Source organism: Apteryx mantelli, chromosome 12 (assembly GCF_036417845.1).
Source record: "Apteryx mantelli isolate bAptMan1 chromosome 12, bAptMan1.hap1, whole genome shotgun sequence".
Taxonomy (NCBI): domain Eukaryota; kingdom Metazoa; phylum Chordata; class Aves; order Apterygiformes; family Apterygidae; genus Apteryx; species Apteryx mantelli.
In genome coordinates this window covers 5289403-5316563 of record NC_089989.1, presented here as the reverse complement: position 1 = coordinate 5316563, position 27161 = coordinate 5289403, and the positions used below count along the sequence as shown (strand labels likewise).

General features: G+C 36.3%; 1 protein-coding gene across 1 annotated transcript in view; it reads left to right on the top strand.

Moving 5' to 3' along the window:
• CACNA2D3 (calcium voltage-gated channel auxiliary subunit alpha2delta 3) overlaps positions 1–27161 on the top strand; it is a 512160-nt gene that overhangs the window by 336014 nt on the left and 148985 nt on the right. Inside the window, exon 13 of the mRNA XM_067303580.1 lies at positions 5256–5389. Within this exon, the coding sequence (XP_067159681.1) occupies positions 5256–5389 (134 nt within the window). The remainder of the gene's footprint in view (positions 1–5255; positions 5390–27161) is intronic.

Sequence of the window (27161 nt, the reverse complement as noted above, 5' to 3'; positions counted from 1 at the left end):
AGGCTTCCCAACAGAAGCAAATGTAAAATAAATATTAGAACAGGTATCAAAAATATGGGAAAGATCATTTGAGTAGCTTTTGCAGTTTCTTTCACTTTATTGTAGTGGAAATCTAAAATTTAAGAGAAACAACTTTTTATAGAAGCAAATTAAAGAAATCAGTACTATTTAGGAGAGATGAACCATAAATTCACAGAAGAGAGCTCTTTTCTCATGTTAATTGTGAGTCACGGAAATGATAAAGTCATTGTAAATTTTCTAATATGAGCTTCAGAAGCACAAACCATATTTATAAGGCAATTAAACAGACAAAAAGTCTTCAAAGTAAGAAATGAACTCCTCCAAAAAATTACAAATCAAACCCACCTCTGAGAACACATTATAAAAATGCAAAGAGAATGCGTATGGTTGTGCCCTATGACACCATCCTCATCTAAGTCTTGTAAAAATTGCTTCTTATTTTAGTAAACTCAGTAATTTGAAGTTACCTGATTAAAATTTATAAACTCTCTAATACACTCTTTCTTTCAATTTTCCATCCGTTGCAGCCTGGCATATGACTAAATCTGTGAAACACAGAACTAAAAAAAAATACAGAATTTTTTCATATGAATCCCTTTTTCTTCCACTTGATAGCCTTGGCTTCTTTAGCTGTCCTGCTCGCGGGGCAAGGAGCATTGCGTGGCCAGCGTGGAAGCACATGCATGCCAGCGTTCATGTGCTGAATTAACCATCTGGCACCTTCCAAACGGGATTCTCATTGTCACTTCTTCCAATCTGGGGGTCACCAATTTTTCTAGAATTCAGCTGTCTTTGAGGCCTTTATTTCTTCACTAAGTTTGTTTGAATTTGATTCAGAAAAACAAACAGGCTAATCACAGTCTCTTCAGTCTTAGAAAATCAGGCTTAAAAATTATTTGCTCTACTGCAGCATTTAGGGATATTGTTTGCAATATCACCAGGTACTACAAGAAGAAGTGAATACTTTGCATGTAATATGGTGTCTGGAGAATTCTGTGATATTATGGAGGTTGTTATATGAGATATGACAGTATGCATTTTAAAGATGCTACAAAGAGAAATATCTAATGTACTGCTCATCCATATGCAAAGTAGTTACAAATAACCTGCTCAAGTAGGGGTGTCTGCCTATGTTGGCTGTACCTGGTCCAAATGGATCTCTTCTAAATGAAAAACAACAGAAAAATGTTTACCATTACCAGTATCTTGTACAGGTAACAACCTGTATGGCATAAACATTGAATTATTTCAGCTTGTCTCTTGTTTCCTGTTTCATTTTTTCTTTTTTAATTCTTTTATTTTCCTGAGTAATCGAGCTAAATATTTTCGCTTGAAAGACTGACATAAAAACCTTTCAGGAGGCGATCAGAGTTTATGCTCATTTTACAGCAAAGTATTTTCTATCTTAAAAGTAGTGTATAGGCTGTGGTAAAAGAATTCTCTTGGCATAGACATCCAGGAGGTTCTTAAATGAATCTTTAAGCTTTTGATTTTAACTGAGGTATGACATTGATAAGTGCTAACTAATTGTGATTTCTGCCTATTTGGTAAGAAAACACTATCTGGTAAAAATGACCTCTCCATCACCTTATATTCAATACAAATATTTTTCCTAGTAGTTAATCTGCTCTGAATATTAGCCGTTACGTAATAATCTCTCATAGATATATTAAAAGTGTTTAAGTGCAGGGGTTGTCCCTCTGTTCTCTGTATAGTACGTAGTGCAAGCAGGATCTCAGCTCCAACTACAGTTTTGCACACTGTTGTAAGAGAAGCGTAAGTGCTGGCATGATATGCGCTGAAATGTGCGTGAGCTCAACAGAACAAATAAAATGCAAGTAATGATTTAAGATTGAGTAGAAAACACTGAAACAAAACTACGCCTAAGCCTGCTCCTTAAGGGCAATTAAAAAAATTGTCCGTGAGGACAATTGAAACGGTATGTTTGAGAGCAGAGGAGAAAAGGGGACATGGGCGTGCGTGGAGACTCCCACTTTGAATCTCCTGCTGAGAAAAGAACAGATTCTGTGTGCTCTTTGCTTTTAGTGGTCTCAGTCCTCGCTTGTAGCTGCTAGACACTAGTCTAAGATGGAGGAGGAATGGCAAAAGGTTTATTAGTCTGTTTGTGCTTCTGTCTCATGTTTCTGAATTTCTGTTAGTGTCCCGGGGTTTTGTGTATGTAACTTGAAACGTGAACAGTGCTGAACACGTTGCCTCTGAATGTTGGTTCTTTTTTAAGCTCTCTCTAATAAGGCATCCCAAGATTCTGGTGCTCTGAATGGCCTTAAAAAAATGTAGGTCATCTCCTGAAAAATGAAAGTGATCCACACAGTTCTGAAGTATTTTGAATACTCAGTTAAAAGCATTATAAACCACAGTGTGTAAATGAATAGCTCATACGCGTAAATAATTGTATTTCGACCATGCACTGACATTTGCACCAAATGAAAAGGACCACATAGTGAAATATCTCTTAGTCCCCACAGGAGGGGAAAACCCACATTTTGACTTGGGAGACTCGGCAGCCATAAAACTGGAGCAGGAAGCATTTCAGAAAGATTAATGCATATATTGCTTTTTTTCCCCAGAAGTCTTCTAAGCCAATAATTCATGAAAGCACATTATCATTTTCTTTCTTTCCACCATATACACAGAACACAGCTTTCTCAAGTACAGGTTTCCCAATCAAACTTATGTCAATCATTTTATTCTATGGCAGAAAAAGCTTTTAAAACCTCAGGCCAAAAATACTCCTAGAAAGTGAGGGTTAATCCGTGATATTATACGTAATAGTAAGTTAACTTCCTCACACATTACTGGACTTAATAAATAAAAATAAATTTTTAAATAAATGAAACTCCTTAAGTAATAAAATTTCAGCATCCATTTGCAGTATACTGAATATTTGAAAGGATAAAATTAATAGTATAATCAAATTAATTTTGCAGAAAAAAATGCTTTTTCTGAAGTTGAAAGTAAGCATTAAATTACTTCTGTGGCTTTTTTCATTTTGTAGACCTCTGCCATAAAATCTGTCATTATACTAAGTCTAACTTCATACATGTAAGTCTATGGCTGGGTTAAGATAGAGTGTATGTAGAAACATCCGTTGCTGTATTGCCTAAGAAATAGGCTGGTGTATTGAATCAGGACGCTCTAGCGTTCAGACCACCGAGCACCCTGGCCATCTTGCCGTGTTTGGCCCTTTACAGAGAGAAAAGGAGAGTAAGGACTAGGATCCCTTCTGCCCTGTCTTCCTGCTCCGTCTGAGCGGGTAAGCGTGACTGGAATTTAACTCCTCGCAGTGGACCAGTTCACGTGTAGCACCGCTAACCTGTAGTAAACCTGGAGCAAAGGGCAATGTGGTCTTTCATCGTTGTACGCTAAACTAAATAAACTGGAAGTTTAGAACTAGAATAAACTAAGTTAAAAAATAAACCACCAGACTGCAGGAAGAAATACAATTCTGTCTGTCTTTCTTTTAGGACAGCAAAGTAGTTTTCCCCTGCCTTCCGAGTGTGAAGGATTAGAGGGACCGTGGTTGCCTTCCCTTCCTTTCTGCTTTAGTGTATTATCTGCAACAGAGAGCAGCCTTTTGCTCATGCACTTGTTCATTATTTTTCATACAAGAATAATCTGTTACAGTTTTTTTGGGATCAACACTAGGATAACATATCTTGTTCTGGATAATGAAACCAAATGCTTCGGGTTTTGGGGACAACTGTGTATAGTACTCTTATGGACCCTTACTGTGCTCTCTAAGCATATTTCTATATAACATAGTGCAATGCAATATAACTACAGAAGTTCAACCCCTGCCCTGTGCTGGAATAGTATTAAGCACTGTACTACCTGGGTATCTTGTTTCCAGGACACATGATATCATATATCAGTGTGCCACAGCCTTTTGCCATGTAGACACTATGTGCCATCTGAGCTTTCCTAGGTATATGCTCAGAGGCACTCTGTGAGATAAGGAAATTCCAGTATATGTACATGAAGTTGAAACTTTAGACTAAGGCCCAGGCCCACAGAAATGAGAAACACCAATTAATTTGAATATACTTCTCATACCTAGGTGATTTCCCCAAAGCAACTCATATTCACAGTTTCCAGCCTTATATTTCTGGTTTTGCAACAAATTAAGAAATGTAAAGAGTTAGCAAAAGCCACTAAGGTGGAAGAAAGGTAGCTGGGTTTGTGGAAAATCAAAAAGATATATTTATAATCTTGATGGAAGATTTAAGTCAGCTTAGTTGGTTTATCTGTCTGTAATAAACACGGCTCAGAAGTTCTTTCCAGCTTCCACTTTTTCTGCTAAAGGTTGATATTCCAGTCTTCCAGAAGATGTGATCACGTCAAAAAATTAGAAATTGTAGGAAGGTCTCTTTCATGAAAATTGCACATTGGTCTTTTCTTGTTAAAGAAGAAGAATGTATATGAAGGGGAAATGATGTATTTAAATAAGGCCTGATATAGCCTTGCAATTTGTCAGTCCTTACTCACCCTTGCATGACGTGGGTTCCAGGCACCAAGGTCATGATGTATAAAGATACTTGACATTTGAGCACTGAAAAGGAAGTGGTGACAGCTCAAATGGCCTTTCTGGCCTTTCCCATTCTCACTGCTGTCAGGTTGTAGGAGATATGTTTTAAAGGATTAACAAAGTTGTGATCACTTAGCCAAGCAATTCTAGGTGTAGTCTCCATCCTCAGTGACCTGCCATTTGTAAATGACATGTTGCTGTTACCTGAAGTTTAGCCACGTTCTACAAGAATGGGCAATTTAGAGCACATGAAACTACTGTTCTGATGCAACTACTGTTTTGTGACTGTAGTTCAAATCTGTAATGTTTCTTGAAACTGGACAGGCTTTGAATGAGACATTATACAAATTTAATACCAGTTCCTATTTCTAAAGTATGTACCATTAAAAAAAAAATCCCCAAACTACTACTTTACCATTAAACATCAAAAGTTTCTAGAACTGGCAGTGCTGTTGGCTATAGCAGTCTTGGGAACTCAGTCCTTCAAGACTGACACACAATTTCAGACTTCTGCTTTCACCAGCTAGTACTGTTTGAGGCTGCTTCTCATCAAACGTTCCCTCTTCGCATTTCTCTGGAGATAAACAAGCAGAAAACATAAAAGACGTAGTGCACATTACACTCCTTGTTACAATCTTCCTTAATTTTTTCTGTCTGGTTTATAACTTGGAATTGTGTGTTTTCACAGGGTTTTTTACTCAGATCTCTACCTTAGCTGATGTTCAAGAGAATGTCATGGAATATCTCCATGTTCTTAGCCGACCAAAGGTTATTGACCAAGAGCACGATGTAGTATGGACTGAAGCATATATTGACAGCACTGTAAGTCTGCATGAGAAAGCAATTAATATAGGCTTACCGCGTGTAATGGGGAAGCAGGATCAAAACCGTTGTTGTGTTAACACTAGGTGTGTATCTGATTTGTATCACTGGAATGAGGAATTCGGGAGCTGATATCTATATGCTAGAAGTAAATAATTCAAGATGACTGAACTTTAGCAGCTATTTATACATTGTAAAAAAACATACAAATCAATAAGACATACATGACTAACAGCATAATTTTTGAATTTATGACCTCCAAGTGTGCACCTTTCTTTGTCAAAAATGGACAGTGGACAGAAATTGATTAGACTGAGTGATTTTTTTCTAAATATTTTAAAACAATATTTTAAATATTTCAAATATATATGAATATTTCAAATATATTAAATATTTCAATATTTAAAATATTGAATCTGTCCATATGAAAGCATAGGTTGACAACAATCAATATTTTTAGTATATAAAAGCTAGGTGGCAACTATGATGTCTTAGCGTGAATAGTAGTGAGAAGATTCTGCATTTTAAAGTGGGTTGAGTTGGTGATCTGTTAACAAAATTGTCATAAATGTCCAATTTTAAGTTGATATCTGTGAAACGTGCGAGTTGATGCAGAATTATCTGTTCTGCAGTGGCTGAGAATACCATTTTTATTACCATTTGTGGTAAATCATCAATGTTGCAGATAAAGATTGTTCATTTTGGTTGGTTGATCTGAAATAGCTTTTTATCTATTTTTCTTGTTATCTGATTAAAATATTTTGTTTTGTATATTATCCATAGAACTAGAGTTTGCAGCAATATCTGTCATTTAATACAAGTGGTGCTAAGTATTTAATCTAATGAATAGATCACAAATCACTAGTGGCAAAGTTGTTTCCTTCTTTTTCATTTTAACTTTCTACCTTCAAGAAAATGAGGCAAGGTAGGAGAACTGCATCAACTTCACTTTCTTTTTTTAAAGTTCTTTTTAGTTTTGAAAGGTTGCAATACTTTTAGGAAGTTTAGTTTTGAATCAACTCAAAAATGTTCTAGAAAAAAACAACTGAGAATGTAGTTTTGCTTCAGTTTCATGTTTCCCTAAGTGTTTCTTTTCTATTCTTCAGTTGTGGTCATGGGTAGAGCATGTCAGGCAAATGCTAAAACTGCACTTACCAAGGAGAAACAAAAATTTGCTTGGAAATATTGGTTTGAAGGGAATTTACTTATTTTTATTTTCTGCTTTTTTTTTAAAAGAATATATTAATCCAGTCTGCTCTTTGTTCTTTCTTTTATTGAAACATAAGGGCGAGAAGAGCCGTAACTACCTCTTTTCACTGTCTCTTCAGGGCATCTCATGAAATGGGAAGACAAAATAGGAACATCTAGCTCTCATTCATTTCTTTTAGATGCTTGAAGTAATCGGTGTGTGTGTATGTGTGTGTTGAGGGGAGTTCATCTGTCTCCTGGAAAGGGTAGCAGGGAGAGATCTATGTAAGTGGTGTCTTAGTGTAACTCCCCTTCTTGTCCTTGGCCTCTGAATCTTCGATTAAAAGCATCATTGCAAATGAAACCTTGCTCCTTTTGCCTCTCTTTCTTAGCACCAAGTCCTCCCCCTCCCATACCAACAACATTCAAAATGTTGTTTCAGAATTAATTTTACACTTTACTCTCTTTCTCCTCTGTTAGTCTGTATTTCTTGGATCACTGCAGGGAGAAAAACATTTCGAAAAGTTAGTCTAACTTTCAGTAATTCTCCCCTGGGTTATGGAAAGTCAAAGCAAAATGAACAACTTAATATTGTGTGAAATGCTAACTGAATACAGCGGGGGTGAGTAAATGCAGATGCGCGCTTAAGAACACTAGAGGGAGTGCTGAGAAGGAATCTCGAGAAAACAGGGAAAATAAAAAACAATGGAGCTGTTACATTCTTGAATAAAGGAACTGCTTAAATCTAAATAAAAGCTCTTTTACTACAGTCAAAATAAAATACTTGAAGGTTCTGTTTTCTCTCTTCTCTTCTCACTCTCCTAAGACTAATGTCAGTATACACCTGCATACCCACGCACACGCGTAAACACACCCATGCACACGCATAAACACACACACACACATATATCTATTTGGAAGTGTCTGAAAGCTCCACTCAGGAGTTGGGGCCCTAATGGGTTGGATGCTTTAAGGAAAGATTTAAAAATAGAATACAGTGATCTGCTTAGTTGCAAGCTATCTTTCTACCCATTCCTCCATCCTCCTCCCTTCCTCCCCCCCCACCCAAAAAATTGTCATAGACAAAGGAACAGGATAAATTAAGGGAATCATATATAAAACTCTGGAAAAAGCAGTGAAGGAAACGTTATAACAAACCAGATGGGTCTTTACCTCAGCTAAATCTGCCTCAGTGCTACTTTCAAAGACAGATGCTTTCAGATTGCTTGGCCATCTCTAGTGCCTTGGCTTTGGAAGTGCCACCTAAATGATCCTTTCCATCCTGTAGCTTCTGGGGTTTTCACAGACAGTTTATCTTCCCTGCTGATGAGATGTGAAAGCCTGCTGGGGCTGCTGCTTGGACATTGCCAGCTAAGAACGAGGCGTGCGTTGCCAGACAACTTAAATGTTCTTATCATCCAGCTGTGTCAGAGCAGCATGGCTAGATTCCCAGGGTCATATACATGGGTGTAATTGGTATCATTATACCTTAACAGCATGGAGTACACGTTCCTCCTCTTCCTTCTCACCAAATACCAGAGGCTAGTTGGCCAGCTGCGCTGTTTCTGAACAGGCCACAGTATGCTGGAATACATGAGGACCCAGAGACAAGCTGGACAGGAATAGTCTTAGGATACAAAACATTTCCCCTGATGCTCCAGCCTGTTTTTATCCCGTTTTTGTTCAGGACAAAGTCATCTATGAAAGCCAGAAGTCAGGTCATTTAAGTGTTTGATACCATTTCCTTTAGGAACATCCACAGAAGAATTTTGCTACTAAAACAAAGCATTTAATTCCTGCAACTCTTCACCTTTCCCATATGAGGATGTCTGCAAAATGTTCATGCAGCAGCCTCTTCAGCCTAGCCGTGACACTCGGGGGAAAGACAAAAGGCTTCATATACTGTTTGAAAAAGGTAAGGCGTTTCCCAAGTAGGAAAGACCAGGCAGGATATCACATGCAGAAGATGTAACTTGGAGAAATCTGTATGTATGTCAGGTTTGCTGCTTCTTTGGTAATGTCTGAATTAACATACTGGTCTCACCTTTGATAGTTGAAGGGGCTATAAAGCAACTGAGACTGGGGCTGTGTGAGTGACTGCTAGCTTTGCAGGCGGCTGAACTGGCCTGTCCCTTTTTCTGCCCCCAGACTTTGTTCTCTCCCCAGTGTTTCCTGGCTTTTTAAAGACATAACCAGCCAACTCCTAGGTCAGTTTTAGTGACCTTCATCTCAAAATACCTTCTACTTCTTCCCTTAAACCCAGAATGTCATGTTGGAAACAGACTGTTATCAATGCCTCAGAGCCCTGTGTCTTTTAAATGTGTCTTTAAACTCAAGAGGTATATAATCTTAAGAGGTGTCACTCACTCTCAGAAGAACTGAAGGGCTTTCGTTTCGAAATCATTTGGTGTTATAAGGTCCGAGGAAGACTCGGCTCAGTACAGTCATTTGTCTGAGAAATAGTCTTTACAGGCTTATCTTGGGCTAATTGCAAAATCGGCTTCACAATAGTTGTAGTGCTATTCCTAGAATAGACTAGTAGCCTTAAGTGCTGCCTATACCTTTAGGCTAAGACATTGGGATCGAAGTATGTCATACATGGCAGCCAGTGTCTAGTCTCCTGATTCAGGGTCCTGTGGTTACACAGGTTTCACACCTTCCCCTAAGATTGGTCTCTTTTCAGTTTGTGCCTGCCCAGGCAGCAGTTAGATGTGTGCTAGACGTGCTTGAGCTCTATTGAATCTGTGCAGGTCTGAGGGAAAGAGTATTTGCGCTGTCAAGAGTGAGGGGATGGGCAGATGTTTCTTGACTCCAGAATCTAATAGGAGGAGAGTCTGTCTTGCTCTGTGGTCAGCCAGATAGCTGGAAGGTCCTGCTGCGTGGATGCAGATGGGACATCCATTTGATGGGCCCTAGATGGTGAGGTGTGGACAGCACTCCGGCAGACCAGTCTCAACATAAGCTTTCTGCCTCAAAGCTGGGTGTCAGATTTTGCGTCTGATTTTGCTGCTTCAACCTCACTAGGACCTAAGAGTACTTAATACTTCAGAAAACAGAATATCTTAGTGGGTGCTTAAAAATAGAGTTGGTTGTCTAATTGAAAGCTTCCAAAGCTACTTTCTCCTGAGTAGATAGAGTTATAAAAATATGGAAGTATCTGAGGGAGAGAACAATTTTTAAATGGTCAATGACTTATTTTAAACATATGTGCAGCTATAGCAAGTCAGTACAAATGGACATGTATGGGAAAAGTGCCTGGGCGTCGTGATGTTCCAGTAAACTAACTGGATCTTGGGGATCTGGATACTTACCTATAAAGTACAGAAGCCCTTAACTCGTTCTCTGAGTAGCATCTGGAATGTGGAGAAACTCGCTTTTAGCTGTGGGAAATTAAAAAAGAAAGCCTGGACTGACACCTGAGTTTTCACTGTTTAAATGCTTGCTTGCAGTTGAGAATTTATTTATTGGAATGTGTAATTTGACCAGCTTGGTCTTTTGTTGCCTTTTCCGGATGAAATTTGTTTCTTACAAATGTACCTTAAGATATTCTGTGGATCTGATGCACTGTTGAGTTCATTGCCTTCAGGCTATTAGTTTCAAGCTGTGAGCAGATTCAGGCATACATTACCATGTTGGCTATGTTCAGTTTCCAACTGGAAGATTCCTTTGCGTTAAAAAGGGCAAATTATTGTTTCATTTAATATTTTGAGATGACTATCTAGTGCTTCAGAATTTGAGAGTTCATTAAAAAACAGAAAACTTTCTAAGTTATTATAGGTCATCTCAATATGATTCCTAATAGTATGAATAGTTACACTCTGCTTCATGTTAAAGTACTGTGTGTTCATCCTTCATTCACATTGTTCTCGCCTTCTCACAGACAAACATCAAATTAAGGATTTTAGTTTAATTCTGTAATAGCTGCTAAAAGAATGGTTCTCCCTCTTTTCCTTCTTTTTTTTTAAGCAGGGATTTTTATGAAATATTTTCCAACCAATAGGCTGATACCCTATTGACAAGGCAACCTGTCCGAGAACCTTATTTCCCCTTATAGGGGCAGTAATTGAGGTAGCTTTATTGAACTAAAGCCTAGAATAAATATTTCTTAAATGCTTCTGATGGATAATACCAATTATATTATTTTGTATGGTCAATCAATTTCAACTGATTTATCTTCATCCTTAAAAAAAAAATCAAGCACTATATAGACATATTCTCATTCTGGTTCAGAGTCTTTGCAGAAATGAAGTGCGAAGTACAGGAAGTTCACACTTCTGAGATATCTGTCACACCAGAATCAAGATGTTTTAAATGTCAAAGTATGTCAGAGGATGAATTCTGGGGCAATTCCAGTGAAACAGTGTACACGAAGTGCTGTATGTAATGTTCAGAGATACAAGGGAAACCCCTACAAGCTCAAAGCTATTGCACTGGAATTTTCCCCTTCCAAGAGTTTAGGGGGAGGTATTATAAAAACGCTCTTCAATGCTTCTCCCCTTCACTCAATTTTCTTTGTGCTCATTGCACATAAGAGCTTTTATGAAGTAACAAAAATTAAATAGTACCCTATTTCCACTAGCTTCTATTCCCAGAGATATCTTCAAATACTTTTGGTGGCACAAGTTAATTGTGCTATTATAAGAAGTGGGTGTAATTAGCATTTTTATCACAGTAAAAGGTTCCCAGGGCCTCTATTTCAAAACTAACTTATAGATTGCAGTACTGGAATCCATTAAACTGCCTCAGAGGGTCCAGAAAGCCCATATATGTCCACAGCAAGTAAATATTGGTAATCACTGCAGAACTGAATGTCAGGAAATATCACTGATCAGCAGCTGTGAGAAGAAAATTTATACACAGGCAGTAAATGATTTTTTAATGTCAGTTTTTAAAACTCTTAGAAATCTATGTTGTTTTCTTTCCAACTCCACTTTGGACTAGATTATATGCTGTTACCCTCTCCTTGTGACCAGCATCTCTTAACCTCTAATAATTTACTGCCCTTTATCAGAGCAAGTCATCACCACTTACTGACTCAGAGGTTCCCATGAGAATTTCCTTTTCTTGCTTCAAGACTTCAGTGACTTCAGTCAGGGAGGGAAAACTCCATGGATGAATTTCAGGGCTTCCATCAGGTAGATTTGTGCTTAGAATAAGGTTCTTCAGCACTGTTTTATTTCCTACAGATCTGCAGAGGTCTTTTCACAACTGTGATATGTGAGAAAACATAGAGAGGATCTCAGGGAATGCCTCTCATCAGCTCTTCAGTTTACATTAATTTTCTTGGAAAAATAAACTAGCTCCAACTACCTTATCTTTTCCAAAGCTTCTGTGGGAGAATGATTTCAGTTTGAGGATGAAGGCCCTTTGCTCCAATAGTTATGGTCTGCTGTATTTACACTGGGATCTGATAGATTTGGGATGGTGCTTAAAACATGAACAATGGTGATCAGTGCTGCTACCTGCAAAGGTTTAAAATAAGCAAAAAACAAAAAAACAAAAAAGAGCTTCACATATTCATATGTAGGTGCAGAAATAAACATTACTTTAGGCTGATGATTAGCAGGCCATCTGTGAAAATCTTCACTGACAGTCCAATAAAAAAAGCTGTGAGCCATGACTTTTATGAGTTCTCTGGCTCAAAATTTCCAGTCACCATAATTAAGTATTCTAGTTTTCTACTAAACAGTTCTAATCTTTGTTTTACTGCTGAATCTAGAATAAATGAATTACCATTAACAACATTAACTTTTTAAAATTCAGTAAGATCTGTGTCAACTGTCAAAACATAATGAATGCTCAAGATAGTAAATGAATAAACCTCTCAACTGAATAGAATTAATGCACATTCATTATCTTTTAGATGCAGCTCAAAATAACAATGAATGGTGTTCTTTTCCGAAAGCAAATGCACATCTGATTTACTTATGCTAGGCAGCAGGGTGCTAATCAGTGCAAGGAATGCTGTGCCACTTAAATTTGAGCTTAGAGCCCTTGCTCACACAATGCAGGCACAAGAGTCGTTGTGCAGCATGTCCCAATAAAGCAGACAAGTTGAGACCCCCAAAATAAAAATGGGAACATGCACAGGAAAATGAAGTCCACAATGATCTAATGGGAATATGTAAATTTTAAATAATAAGAATGATTTGTTTCATGCAAACACAACATACACAAAGGCATGGATAAGCGTAGGCTGCACTTATGCACATGTATGGATGCACATGTGCACCCTTCAGCTCTTGAAGTCAGTTCCTTCATGTTTGATAAATTATACATTTTCTTTGCTCCACTGCTCGTGCTGGAACTTATGCTATTAGGGCAATTTTCAGTGATTGCATTAAGCACAGAATACTACTACATAGAGCTAATTGCTAGTTGTCAAAGCCACTAGGAAAAATGTTGTAAGGAAATAGCAATATTTATTTTAATGAATTAACACTTTTCATGTGTATCACTGTATATGGTATTTACACTATAAAATGCTATATGCTGTACTTCAAAAAGATGTTTAAAACATCAAAAACAAAAACAAAAGTCCTGCACTTAAAGAGGAACATAAAATTTCCTGCTGGGGATGTGGAACATGGAATGCCATCTGTATTATATGGCACTGAGAAAACTGATTATGTTTGGACCTCTATTTCATAGCAGATGGGTTCATTAAATTTAATAGCCTCCAGAGCCTTTAGAAACAGTGTTAAAAACATGTGGAACATGCTGAGACACTTCACTTCTCGCCCCACAGTCATTATAACTCTGGCACAGACTATAAATATTACAGTACTTTATTTCTATTGAAATGGATTACTATTATAATTATTTTTGCTAGTGTACATTTACATGAGAAATGCAGAATGCAAATCCTACTTCCTCAAACTTTCAGAGATGTGGTAGATTTCTTCAAATGCATTTTACAGTTCTTTGGACTTCGAGGCTTTGATACAGAACTTATTTTTATCTTGTGACATCAGCAAGCAGCTGCAATGCCACAACAAAGCTAGGTCTTAAGCAACTTTGCTTCCAATGTGGTCCAAATAAGACAAGCATCATATTAAACCACAGAAAGGATATAAGAGCAGTGTTAAGTATTTGCTTTTAGCTGTACATTGATTCTCTTTTCTAGTATTTTATATGATAGGGCAACTACTGTTTGACCTGCTCATCTTTCATCACTGGAACACAGAGAGATTATATATCTAATTTTAAATCAGAGTAGTTCCTGGGGAAACATTGCTTTACACAGAGTAAAACCTCACCTCTTTTTGAAATATTCTCAGAATTTGATAGCTAAAAGAATATTTTAGTACTATTTACTTTTTGTTTTTAAATAGTATTTCAAATGAGAGCAGGGTAAATTTACCCTTGTAGATGTTGTAGTGCTTTGGCAACTTTCTAACCTTCTTCCACCTCTACAAGCATAAATTCTAATGTTTAAACCAAAATATTCTCTTTACTAACTTTATGTCATATTTGATCACAATTTTTTCAAAAAGTACCTCAGTTTCACAGCTAACTATATCAGATTGTTCTCCTACAATGTAGCACTCGGTAGTGCTCCTCTGTTTCCGTTTCCTTCCCTACTGAATGCTGTGTTCATCCATGCCATCTTTTTCTAAGGTCTCTTCTGCTTTTTAGATTGTTCTGACCTTTTTAATCTGAATTTCCCCCTTCCCATCACTAACTTCCACTCCAATGTTTCATTGTCCATTGCTTTTGTTGATTTTGTTACCAAGATTTAGAAACTATAAAAAAAAACCCAAAGCACTAAAATCTTACTGTGGTAGATGATGTATGAAGACAGGATTAGATAAAGATACCTTCCACGAATATTTTACATTCAAAGTATTAGGTAAGAGTCACCAGGTGTTTAGCAGGGGTGTAGAGAGGAGTACAAGGACACAGTAAGGCAGCATGGGTCAACACAGTAAGCACGGATGTGTCTCGAGATCTCCTCTCAAGGGCGAAGGGCATGCACAAATGCACGTTCTTAGCTTCCAAAATGTGGTGTTCTCCTCTACAGTGCTGCCACACTAATGCTGTTTGTCCAGCTCTTAAAACTCATGGAGTCCTTCCCTGTGCTTGATAAGTTTAATTTCATGGAAGTATTTTGGCAGTCCAGTATGGTTTATCATTTACAGCTCTAATAATGTTTTGAAGAAGTTAAATTCGTGAAACACATTCTGTGATTAGATTTTGGGAATCAGAAAATTCAGTTAGGTTCAAATGTTAAATGAACACATTTTGCTGTTTTGAGAGCTGTAAAGCCTTTTTTTGGAACTTTGTCATGAACTGGTAAGTTTTTCTTTGTTGCTTTTATTGTACACGCAGTGCGTCTTGTGACTCGATTGCTTTACAGGGAAATGCTCCTTCTTCTTGTATGAAGACTGGTTGGATGTATGTTAGAAAGGATCCACAGAGTTACAAATGTCTGTAGCATTTCACCTGCTGGATGTTCTCCACCAGTTACTACACCAAATTACAGAAAATTGCCCTGCTGTTGAATTTGATTAACAGGCATATTCATGCCCAAAGGGTACCGGTCTCGTTTGCAGACACCTGCACACTAGAGATAGAGCAGCTTGGGCCCGTTTCCAGCTGCAGTCTGCCAATGAGACACAGTTCCTGTAGGTGAGGGGACAGAAAATGTTTTTCAATTCCAGTTTGTTTCACAGGGAATTTTCTGTTTTTGTTATGACACAGGATTGAAAACAAAAGGTGACAGGTCACTAACTAGAGGGAGAACTTGTTTCTAGATGTCTGTAGATTATGTTGAAACCAACATTTAGGAAAGATATGACTATCTGTAATGAAAATAACTACTTAAAGACATTCACAGCTGATAACTGTTTGTCTGTCTTTGATCTTATTACATCCATTCTGAGTGAAAATGAGTTAATTATAAGGAAATTGCATTTATCCTGTCAGATATATAACCTTTTTTTCCCCTCTGTTTTGCCTTTAGTTTTCACATAACGGATTATTTAGGGTAAATGATAATGTAGGAAAACAATGAATTTAGTATAATGTACTAAATTCCATCCTTTGATCTCCTATGTGTCATTCTTTGACTTTATGGAAGAAAGAGGGCAGTGAAGATAAAATATACTTTATCTGCACTACTGGAGTAAAAACCTGAAATAATAAGAAAAGACTCATTAAATTATTGGTGCATTTGAGTTTTGCTGCAGTAGCAGAATTAAATGCAAAAATGAACAGAGGAAGAGTGAGAATAAAGGAAGTAATCTTCTCTTTTGTCTGTTGTTCTGTAGATGTTGAAGTTGTTAGTTATAGCTCTCTCCTCTTTGTATAAGCAGGAGAATTCACGTACAGCTCAGTTGTGCACACAATACAGTATACACATTAATGTTCATCACATTCCTTATAATTAATATTTACTTTGAAGTTAATAACTTCTGAAGAAATTATTCAGAAATAGTTTTTTCTTTATTCTATAAGGCATAATGTAGTTGGCAACTTTGACGTGTATCTATAAACTCTGTTGTTAGAGAAAGTGTAGTTAGATATTCTATGCATAAAGAAAAACATATATTGCACGTGTACTTGGGTAGTTATTCCGGTAGCTGGTTTCCTACTGATGACCTTGCTGCTTGACAGCAAGGTGTTTAACCTTTCTCCTCACCATTTTATTCTGTCAAGTCAGATCTTCCAGAAGAAGCATTTATCTTAATGTTTAGTTCAAAGATGATCCATCCAGTCAGTAAAATCGATGCTTGATCTTCAGCAACATCAATAGCAGCAGGAGGAAGCTTAGAACACCTCTGAGTGTTTTCTTTGGAGTTTGTAAGAGCCATTTCACCTGCACCGATGTCAGATTTTTCAGGAGGAAGATTTAATCACCCTAAATATGAGTTTACATTGCCTAATTCTAGGTAAACCATTAAAATCCCCAAGGATTGCGGCACCAAGTGTTGACTGAAGGAGCGTACCCGGCCATTTGATTTAAGGACTCCTTTTAAATGGAGTCTAACATCATTATCTTTTTATACGTTTTATAGTAGTGTTTATTTAGTGGCACATAAATGCTGCAAGGAAATACGTATTAGAAACAGTATACCAATACCGAGATAGTCCTACTTATTGTGCTTTTCAATGCCGTTCTGTTCTGTTGCAGTCAGTGACCTCTGTATAATAATAAAGGCCTCAGTTTTCAATAATGTTAGATTTATTCCAGAAAACTGTCCAAAAAAAAAAAAAAGAAAAAAAAAAAGAAAGGAAAGGAAACTACTTGAGTCTGCTGTATGCCTGCATTCCATATGTGTTACATTTGTTGATTTTTTTCTTCTTCTTTAATTTACTCTGCAGTAAATCAGTAGTATCTCCATTTATGTACCTGGAGTTACACTGATATAAAACAGAAGACAGATTCATTGTATTAAATCTCAGTTTAATGGTTTTGGATTATACTTCAATTGACAGATAGAACAATTCCAGCATTTTCTTTCTTGGATTAAGGCCTCAAAGCCTCAAAAATTCAGGAGTTATAGTGAACAGCAAGTTGTCTTTTTAGGGAAAAAGGTTTAATTTTTCTTCCCTCCCTCACCTCATCTTTTTTGTGTTACAGTTCACTTTGAGAAAATGGAGATACAGTGAAAGATGATTTTGGAATAATCAGCTTTTTACATTTATGAAATTTTTGCTACATAGCCAACTTCAAGATAGTGTGATTTATCACATTTTAGGTCCTGACATACCTACAAATGACCTTAACATCTGCAAACAGTTCTAACTCTGAGATAGCTGAAACAATTTTGAGCCCCTTCTTTGTGAGTTCTTGAACTGAAGGAATGGAGTAGGGGTAAAATTTTCTTGACCAGCTGGATAATGCAGTAAGGGGAAAACAGCAGCAGGAGATGAAGAAATTTGTCTCAGGCCAAAACCATTCTGTCTTCTGTTAGGCAACTAGATTTCACAAGCATTGTATTAAACGATGAGAAACCACACATTTAAAATTAACTTAGAACATTTTAAAACACTCTTAAATTCTTTGTCTTCCAGCATAGCAGAGTCCTAGCTGTTGACCATCAGATCAAATTGGCTTTTTAGTAAGCTCTCAGGTTGGGCAAACTAACAACAGAAAGCTTCTTCCAAATTAAAAAAGTATGAGAAATATAGCTCTTCCTACGCAATGAGTGAATCTTTATACAGCTTGATGAATTCGACCTGCAGTGTGAAGAGTCCATAAAATGCTCCATGGCTTTTTCGATAAAGTGTAGCTATAAAATCGGTGACATACATTAGCTACATACAGAAGGGTATGGAGACATGAGCTGTTCCTCAGAACAGAGCTAGTGAACAAGAAGCAGCACTGATTGTGCCGTTTTATCAGTTAATGTTTTGCCCTAACCAGATCTGTAATACCAGCCTTCCCAGAAACTGGTATAAAAATATTATAGAAAAGAGAAAAAATATAATATTAAATTAGAGGTTTATCCCACAAAGAGATTTCATGTTATTAGATGATGGAGCTTTTTATTAAGCTTCATTTTTTTAGTTCTTTTGTTTTATGATCTATTTTTAAAATAATGCTTGTCACAATTAGAGACTTAAACTTGCCCTCTGATCTTGTACATGTCCGTTAGCTAATGAAATCAGTTGCTTTGCTTATGCATGCAAACCTGAACCACACGTTTCTCATTTGGGGATGCATGATGGCCACCTTGCTATTAGAGGTCTTTATCATATTGTGAACTTATTTCCAAAATATGCATTGGATATCTGATTGTCAAACATTCATACAAAGCCTGCACAGAATTTGTATGGAGGAGATTTGGTAGGTTTAGGGACTATGGTACCTTTCCTCAGAAAGCAAAGCAGTACATTTACACATTTATCTAAGCTCAATTTCTGGTTTTCTGACTGTAGTACTTATGCAGTATTTTCACACACAGTTTACTCCTTCTCTTTCTGTATGCTTCATCTGAACTTTCTCACATATGCCTTAAGGTGGATCCATCAGTGTTTTGCCCTTCCAGAGGCAAATGGGCAAAAGAGGGAGAAGATGATTTCCTTTGTAAAACTGGAATTTTTCATTTTGTAGCTGTGCATAAGCTGCCTTTCCTGCTGCTTCCTAGTGTCCTTGATCTGCATCATATCTGCAGATTTCTTCTCATGAAATGAAATCGTGCTAACAATGTTGTGCCTTACATTTTCCTTTTGAATGTATCCCCCATTGTTTATCAGCTCAAACAATCTTATGAGCATATGGTAGCTACCTCGCTACGCTCTCCAGCACACTGCTCCGTTCAGAGCAGTTCTGAGCCACTGGCTTCCGGACTTAAACTTTAAGGTATTTTGTGATAGCTAAATTACTTTTACTGAGTGTGTAGTCTTACTGATGAGACCTTCAGTGCTGAATTCTTCCCTGTGCCTTATTCTTCTCGTTTTGTTCTTGCATATTGAACTCCAGGCATTTGAAGCCAAACCAGACTTTGCCTTTTCCCCCTGTGTTTGTATGTTAAACATTCCATGGTAGTTTTGCCAAAGCCTGGCTTTGTCCTGGTATCGTTTGCCAAAATCTTCCCTTCTCAATTGTTTGTTATTTCATTATAAATGAGAAGACAACAACTGCAACAAAAGAAGCTTAAATAAGAGAAAGCAAAATCATGTTGCATTAAGTATTGCGAATGGGTTCTGTCAGTCTGTTGATGTCAGGGCGTGTTTTTACCCAGCATAGAATCTTCTTTTTTGTTTAGACCTAGTCTCTTTGATGTAAAATGATGTATAAACCTTTTAATAGGTCACTTTTCCCATCCTACCTGGAAGTAGGATCCCCTGCAACAGAGATATGGAAATGTTGATTTCTACAGAAAACTGCTAGACATCAAGTAATTTAGAATGTGTTTCTTCACTGCATGTTTAGTGGTCACAGTCTAAGCTATACTGATCTTGAAATGATGCTGTTTACATGCAATAGATTAAATGTCACCAAAAGATTCCTCTTCCCTATTAAATCCACATTCCACCAGGTTAAACTGAATGTCTGATATGAGTTGTGCTTAATGCGAACTTTCAAGGCTAGGTCGTAACAGCCTTTTGTCATGTGGGATAGTGATATTCCCTCAGTGACAGTACACTTCCTTCAGCCCTGTCGGGTGGCGAATGCTGACTGCGGCGGGGGAGAAGGGCCTTCTCTTTCCGCGCCGTTCCCCTAGCATGCCTGCAGTGATCGTGAGAGTAAGGGAGAGGGTCGGTGAATGGAAGCAGAGTCTTGCTACGGCCACCATGTCTTCTGGCAGAGCAGCTCTCTGGACACACAGAAGAAATAGTACTATATAAAGAAAGATGGAGAAGTTCTTGGCACAGTTACTCCCCTTTTAGAGCATGTTGGACAGTAGCCAGATGGACAAAATAGCCTATAGAAAAACACTCTGTTTTAGAAGTATAATCCCATTTAATGCAATCAGAGTAATATATTAAAAATCACAAATACAATTAGTAAATCTAAGTTTTATAAGGGACTCTGGCTTGCTTTTACAGATTCATTAAGTCAAATACCCTTTCATCCCTCCTCAGAAAGTGGTTATCTTTAGATGTTGATCTTACATTGATATATGGAGCAAATAAGATTTGATCTAGAGTGAGATCAAAAGCCCACTGAACTCAGAAGGATTCTCATTGACTCTAATAGGTGTTGGATAAGGCCCTTGTTCAGTTTTGCTTTGAGGTCAGGGTGGATTTTGTCATGGGAGAAAGAGGATGTTTGTCTAGCTTCTAAGAGATTTTGTGATTAAAAAATGGTATTTTATTTCTAGAAGGACTGTCAGAGAATCTGACCTTTTTCCAAATATGGAAGGATACATATGTTAGAATAAATAAATGGGTGAATGAATGAATGAATGAATATGTATGTATGTGCCTACCTTCTGGAGGTGTTTTTTTTTTCCCCTTCCACTTGCCCTTCCTCCTGGTAGTTTAGAACAAATCTTTCCAATTCAAAGACCTTGCTTTTTTTCTTTATTTGAATACAAGTATGTTTTTTTTTTTGCACTCTTATTTTACTGTATTGGAGTTTTTTTCCTCTTACCAGAAAGACTTCTCTGGGAAGGATTCTCATATTATTATCTTTCACCTTCCCAGCAGTCTTTTTGAATGTCTCATTTAGAAATAATTAGCTTTAGTAGTAATTAAAATGACACTCTCTGTCCTTCTAGTGGTGGTACAAAAGCTAATAAATACTAACAGGAAAACAGTAATTGAGGAGAAGGAGCCTAACCATATAATTTGGTGCCATTTTACATGGAGGAGAACCAGTCTTATAAATCTTACAAATATGTTGGATGTCATATCACGTTGAATGATGTTTAATTCCAGAAATTTGCTTTTCCTTGAGAAATTTTGAGCAAGGGCAGTCCTGAAGCAAAATGTCGATATTCTAGAATATAGTTATAGTATACATATTGTTATCAGTTTTCTCCTGTATGTGTAGACAAAATGGACCTTGGATTATTGTGTTAGACGATGTGAAACCTCTTGAATGCTCTTAAGGTGAATAATGGTGAACGACAGTATAGCCTGAGTCTTTTTACCGGACTTTGGAGATACGATCAGAAGCTTTCTCAGTTTCTGCCTCAGTTCACTTCTGCACCCTGCTCAGACTTCGCTGGTTATTCTCTGTGTATGTCTAAAAGCTTTTTGATGGCTATTATTTAAATGTTCAAGATAAATACGCCTATAAATTGGAGCTGAAAAATTCCTACAAAAAGGATAAAGAACTGATATCATTTGACAGTCCATATCCAGTTCTTAATCCACTTACCTACACCTTTTCGGTATCCAGAGATTCAAATAATTTTTCATTCTTTGTATACAAATTTAAGTGATTTAGAATGTGAGCTTTATAAACAGTTTATGGCGCTTTACAAAATCAGCTAATGCTAGAATCAAACACAGTAAAGGAAGTTGCATAGTAAATACTTTAAAGGAACTATATTATTAAGAGAAAAATATTTACATACTATTTTCCTCTATCTTCAACATGTTCCTTAAATGAGATACTTCACTGTAAGTAAGCTCACATTATCATTTGTTTGCTAAACTCTAATCTCGTTGTGTAATATAAGTTTAAATGCTTGATTCCAGGCAATTCTTACTGTCTGTTAAAATCATCATGCAGCCATATTACTTATACAAAAGAGAAAGTTAACAGTAATTAAGAATATGTAATAAATAACATGCAGCACAAATAAAATAATTTTGGGGCAGCAGAAGACACAATGGTTTTTTCTGTTTTTGTTTCCATTACCAGAGAAAAAACCCTTTTATTAATTTTCAGTTTAACTTGATGTACAGTGTAAAATATGATCTTTAATAAAATTTAACATGTCTGTGCGTATCAATAGATTTTCTCAGTATGAACAGGAATTAGAGTAATACTTTAGAGTGGGTCTGTATTGCTATAGTCATTTCTCTGCTGGTAATATAAAGCAGCAGACTAACTGACCAGTAGCATTGATAAAAAATCTATTATCTCACTAAAATTAAAATAAAATATATTACTAGAACTACAGAAATTATCACCAGTCATGTCTTTTAAGTTGTGTAAAAGTTTCAGATTCTATAATGATACAGATTTAAGCAGTTTCTGAATTTCTGATGATTTTCAGGGCTAGGAACGTGTGGTGACCGGTGCAGTTCTGTTAGACCCAGCAATTAGTTCTGAAGCTGTGATCTGAGATGGAAACATTTCAAGCACTGTATGAATCTGAAAAACCTACCAATAAACCACTCACTGCCAGAATGCCTCTGCAGTTCAAGTGTCAATAAACAGTGAAATACAGGCACTAAATTTAAATAAACATAGGAAACCATCCTGGAGGATAGATCTTCCAGCACTGGTGCCCATCTGTTCATCCATCCCCTTACAGTCAGTTGTAGATAGACCTCCTCCTTCGTGAGGACCTTACAGAAGATATGGGTTAGCTTCAGCCCCTTTGTGTGCTTGTAGCCCAGAATATTTGCAACATCTTGAACTGTAACTTGGAGAAATTTAAAGTCAGTTCACAAGACCTACATAATATACATAACAAGAGCTATCAAAACCCCCAGCCACTAAGATAAACATCATCTCACTTTGTGCAGTCTGGATCTATCTGTTCCCTGATAGCACAACCTAATAGAATAAGTTTTAAAGAAAACTGATTTACAGTCTTGCAAAACAGTGTGATGCTTCTTTATGGTAGAATTAAAATGTACAGTGCATGTTTCCATTCTCTTTCTTGTGTTGTCCACAATTGAAGTGCAGTTGAACTAATTCTCTGCATAACCTGAAGAAGGTCACCTTCAAAACATAAAACTTAAGGCTATTTGATAGTTGGATTATTAAAATTTTGAGAAGACTGTTGTTAATTATTCTGCTGTTGATAGCACTCTAGCTGTTAGCCTTAAATATTGATGATGCTATTTTTAGAAACTGTGTTGCTAATTTTCAGTTATTTCTTTATGGGCTAAAAATACCAGATTTTAATGTCTTTTGTGACAGTCAGGATCACATGATCAGTATCTCACAACCATCAGATTTTATTTCAAATTGGTTTTATTAAGAAAAATATTCTACTTCCACACATGAATATCTACACAGCTTTTGATTAGGAAGGAAATATCTACTATATAACAGCTAACAACATAATTATAACAATAATTTCTACATGGGAATCTAAACAGTAATAACTACATATGCGTGCATATATAATAGCATTAATCATGAACATCTATTTTGCAGTAACAAGTTTTTCATTATTGATGTAATAATGAAAAGAGAACGCACTCCTTTTAAACGCATATGCATGAATCCAAAATTTTGTTCATGGAGTGTGGAATTAGTCTCATTTCATGAATTGGTTCTGCTACTTCCACCTTTAGCCTTGTGGTTTATTTGCAAAATTAGCGTAATTCTTTTTAAAAGGATAATTATTTATGACTAAAGTTTCAAACCAAACTCTGCCTTTAAAGTAACCAGTCTGGGTAATTTAAATACAATCTTTTCTATAAACATTTTACATTCATTAGAAGGAGAGAATGGTCATTTCATGCAATTAAAAGAATCAGTTACAGAATGATGTAGGCTGGATGGGGCCTCTGGAGATCTAGTCCAACCTGAGCACCTAGAGCAGGTTGCCCAGCACCATGTGCAACTCATTCGGTTTTGAATATCTCCAGGGATGGAGACCCCATAACCTCTCTGGGCAACCTGTTCCAGTTTTGACCAGTCACCCTCCTGGTGAAAAAGAATATTACTGCCAATATGAATTTCTTTTCTTTTTACTTCTACACAAAGGACAATGAGCAGATGCATAGGTGTGACTCAATTAACCATGTAAAAAATTGAGCATACTTAGATGTTTCTTTTTTTTTGTTAGTGATTTTCTTTGTAAAAAAACAAGATTGCTAGAGAGTCCATTAAACATTATTTAGTCATGTACATTATTAAACAGTTAGGTGCTTTAGAAAATGTGTAAAGTCTTCCAAAGGTTGAGCCATTTTATGACAAAGATGTTTGGAAGAAATATGCCATTTTTTAGTGTGCTTTGCTATTTCCTGATTCCAAACTGATACCTTTGTAGCTCCTGGGTTTTCTCTTTTGCATATTCACAAGAACTAACTTTTCTTCCTGTCATCTTTATAGTATTCTTAAAGAGAAAACTTGAATTATAGTTTTCATCTATATTTTATGACTCTTCTCTCCATAGCAACATTTACATTTCCTCTGACTGGAGTACTTTGCATGCAGCGCAGAGTCTATCCTTGACTGAAGTGCTGTAGTTGCTGCAAAATATGTGGTAGCACAGTAAAGCAATTGTGTGAACAAAGATTTGGTATTGAGTTCCTTGAAATATCAAGTGCATGTTCCTTACAGACATTAGCCTTGTAAGCTGCAGGGTAATGTCACCTTCTTAATATTACACCGAAATCTTAACATCAGGAACATATCCCAGTAGGAGGCTGAATTTTATTTCTTCCTCTCTGTATACACATAATTCTCCATGATGTCTCTAGTGCTTACATGGGTCTAAGAAGAGTAGAATAAAGGTATAGGTTACAAAAAAAAAAAAAAAAAAAAAAGCCAGAATTGTGATAATTAAATGCTATATCTTATAGTAACTGAGTAAGCAAACCCTGAAGCAGAAAATCCACATTTTCTGCTAAAATGTGAAAGACAATTTGATTGTTCCTTCTGTGATCTCTCAAGTTTTTGCTATCATTTTTTTGGGAAGAGCTGTGGAAGCCTGTCTGGCAACGTACAACATGCTTTGCAGTTCTTCTTATAAGTAAATAAACCATTTTCCAAACACCACATTTAATTATATTATCTGGTGCCATAAACAAGTGACCTGTGTTGTGGATTACCTGGCATGTGCGCGTGTTAAGTTGTTGGTTCTTTTTTTGTCTCATTCTTTTCTGAAGAGCTTTGCCGATATGTGCGATTTCTTCCTCCTTGCTGTGCTGTTAAGTATAGAACCTACATGTTTGCCACAGTATTTCACATCTTTTCTGAAAGTGTATTTCCAAAAAGTAAAAGTTCTGATACAAACATTCAGTGCTAAATTCTGGGTCGGTATGTGACCTGTGCAGGATGAGTCTGAACATTGCCGTCAAACCACCATAAAATATGCATGCGTGTTAAGTTTGGTTCAGCCCAGAAACTCTACTTACAGAAATGACTGTACCATCAAAACTGTATTTATAATTGTCGAATATTTACTAGCGTATTTGTACCTAACTTCGGTTGATCTGTATTATATATGATTGCGGAACAATCAAGTCAATAGGGATGTTAGCCTTTTTCTGAGACTAATCACATATTGAAATGTTTGACAGGAAAACAGGCTTATGGAAATAAGGTCTCTGAATATAAAATCAGAATTGTTGCTTTATTTATGAATACTTTAACCTAAATACATTGCCGTAGTTGGTATAACTTTTTGAAATAATAAGAATTTCATGTAATGCTTAGAAAAATAAAAACTAAGTATTTAATTTCATAGTGATTTATATTGTTTTTAAGTCTCTGATGATAGAAATCACAGTTTGCCAGTACAGCAAGAAAATTCTGAATATAATTTAGTCTTGCAGGAAATAGGGTTCTTTATATTTTTCATACAGACATAAGATTGAGTTCTGACCTAACCGAACAGTAACTTTTATAATTCTAGTACATTCTCCTTTAAGACTTCTAGGCTTCTTGATTTCTGAAAAATTTACTAAATTTAGCTATATAATGTTTTGAATACATTGTTGAGATGGCTGTAAAACATTTTAGAAATGTATGGTCTTTTTGTTTCAGAATTAGCATGAAGTCATTTGCAAAATTATCAGACTTGGTATTTGCCTAAATCCAAGCTGTTCTTCTGCTAGAATTCAGTTACTACATTTGAATATTTTGAATTGTCCAAGCAAGTTTAATTATTATTCAGGAATTGAGTACAAGAGTGTTGGCTCTTCTTTTGGAAGATATACCAGAATTAAAAATATTTTGAGTAGTTAAATTACAAGCAACTTATAGACCCTGAGAATAATTAGCTTTGCAATAATGAAAATAAGCAAGATGTAGTTGAAACAGAGATATGTTTCAAGTAAAAAAAGAATATACTGTAGCTTTGAAAGAAAATTGTAAGGCTAATGTCATTACCATTTATCACATTCATTTTGGAAGAGTTGCAGGGTGCTAAAGTTGGTGTATGTTAGAAATCCATTTAGAAAATTAATATTGTCAATTAAAGGTGAGATCAGGTATCAGACCTTGAGATTCTTCTTTCTCAAAGAATACTCAAGGAATTCAAACTCTAGTATAAATTTACTATAAATCAGGATTGCCAAGGTAATTGAGATTCATTACCCCCCCTCCCTTTTTTTTAATCAGAGGGTCAAATATTTGCCACCTTTACAAAATATGAGTATAGTTTGATAATTAATGGTTTCTCCACCACTTAGAAATCATATCTTGTTCTGTAGGAGATCTGAGACATGTTTGTGATAAGATTATTTATTCTTGATTTCTCATAGTTGCTAATGTAAGGGAATTCATTGCCGCTGTAAATCAAGGCTCTTTTGTATTACAACTAAAAGGTATAAGACCTAGGGATTCTCTGAACATGTTTTCCTTAATAGGTTCTGAACAGTCTGAAAGATATCACTGATTAGCACCTTCCCAGTAACTGATGCCATGTGATGTTATTGCACTTACTGTGGACTCTGTCAGAAAATGATAAGAAACAAAACTGTAGCTGGAGAATAAACAATTAGCAAATCAGACACTTCAAGCTGAGTTAAAAAAATAGAGTAATGATTGTAATCATAAAGTTGTAAGGAGAAGTCACACAAATGGAGAAAAAAATGTAAGTAAAATGAAGAGATCAAGAATATGTAATTGTACTTGCAGAGAACTTTTAGTAAGAAAACGTTAATTCATCTGATAAAGTTTTATACTGGCTATTAGGAAGGATATCAAGGAAATTAAAATTCTCCAAGGATCAATCAAAATCTGTACCCACTAAAGTAATTGCATTCTTAACTGTTGATGTTTTATTGACTATGTAGCATTCTGAAAAAAACCTTTCATGTCAGA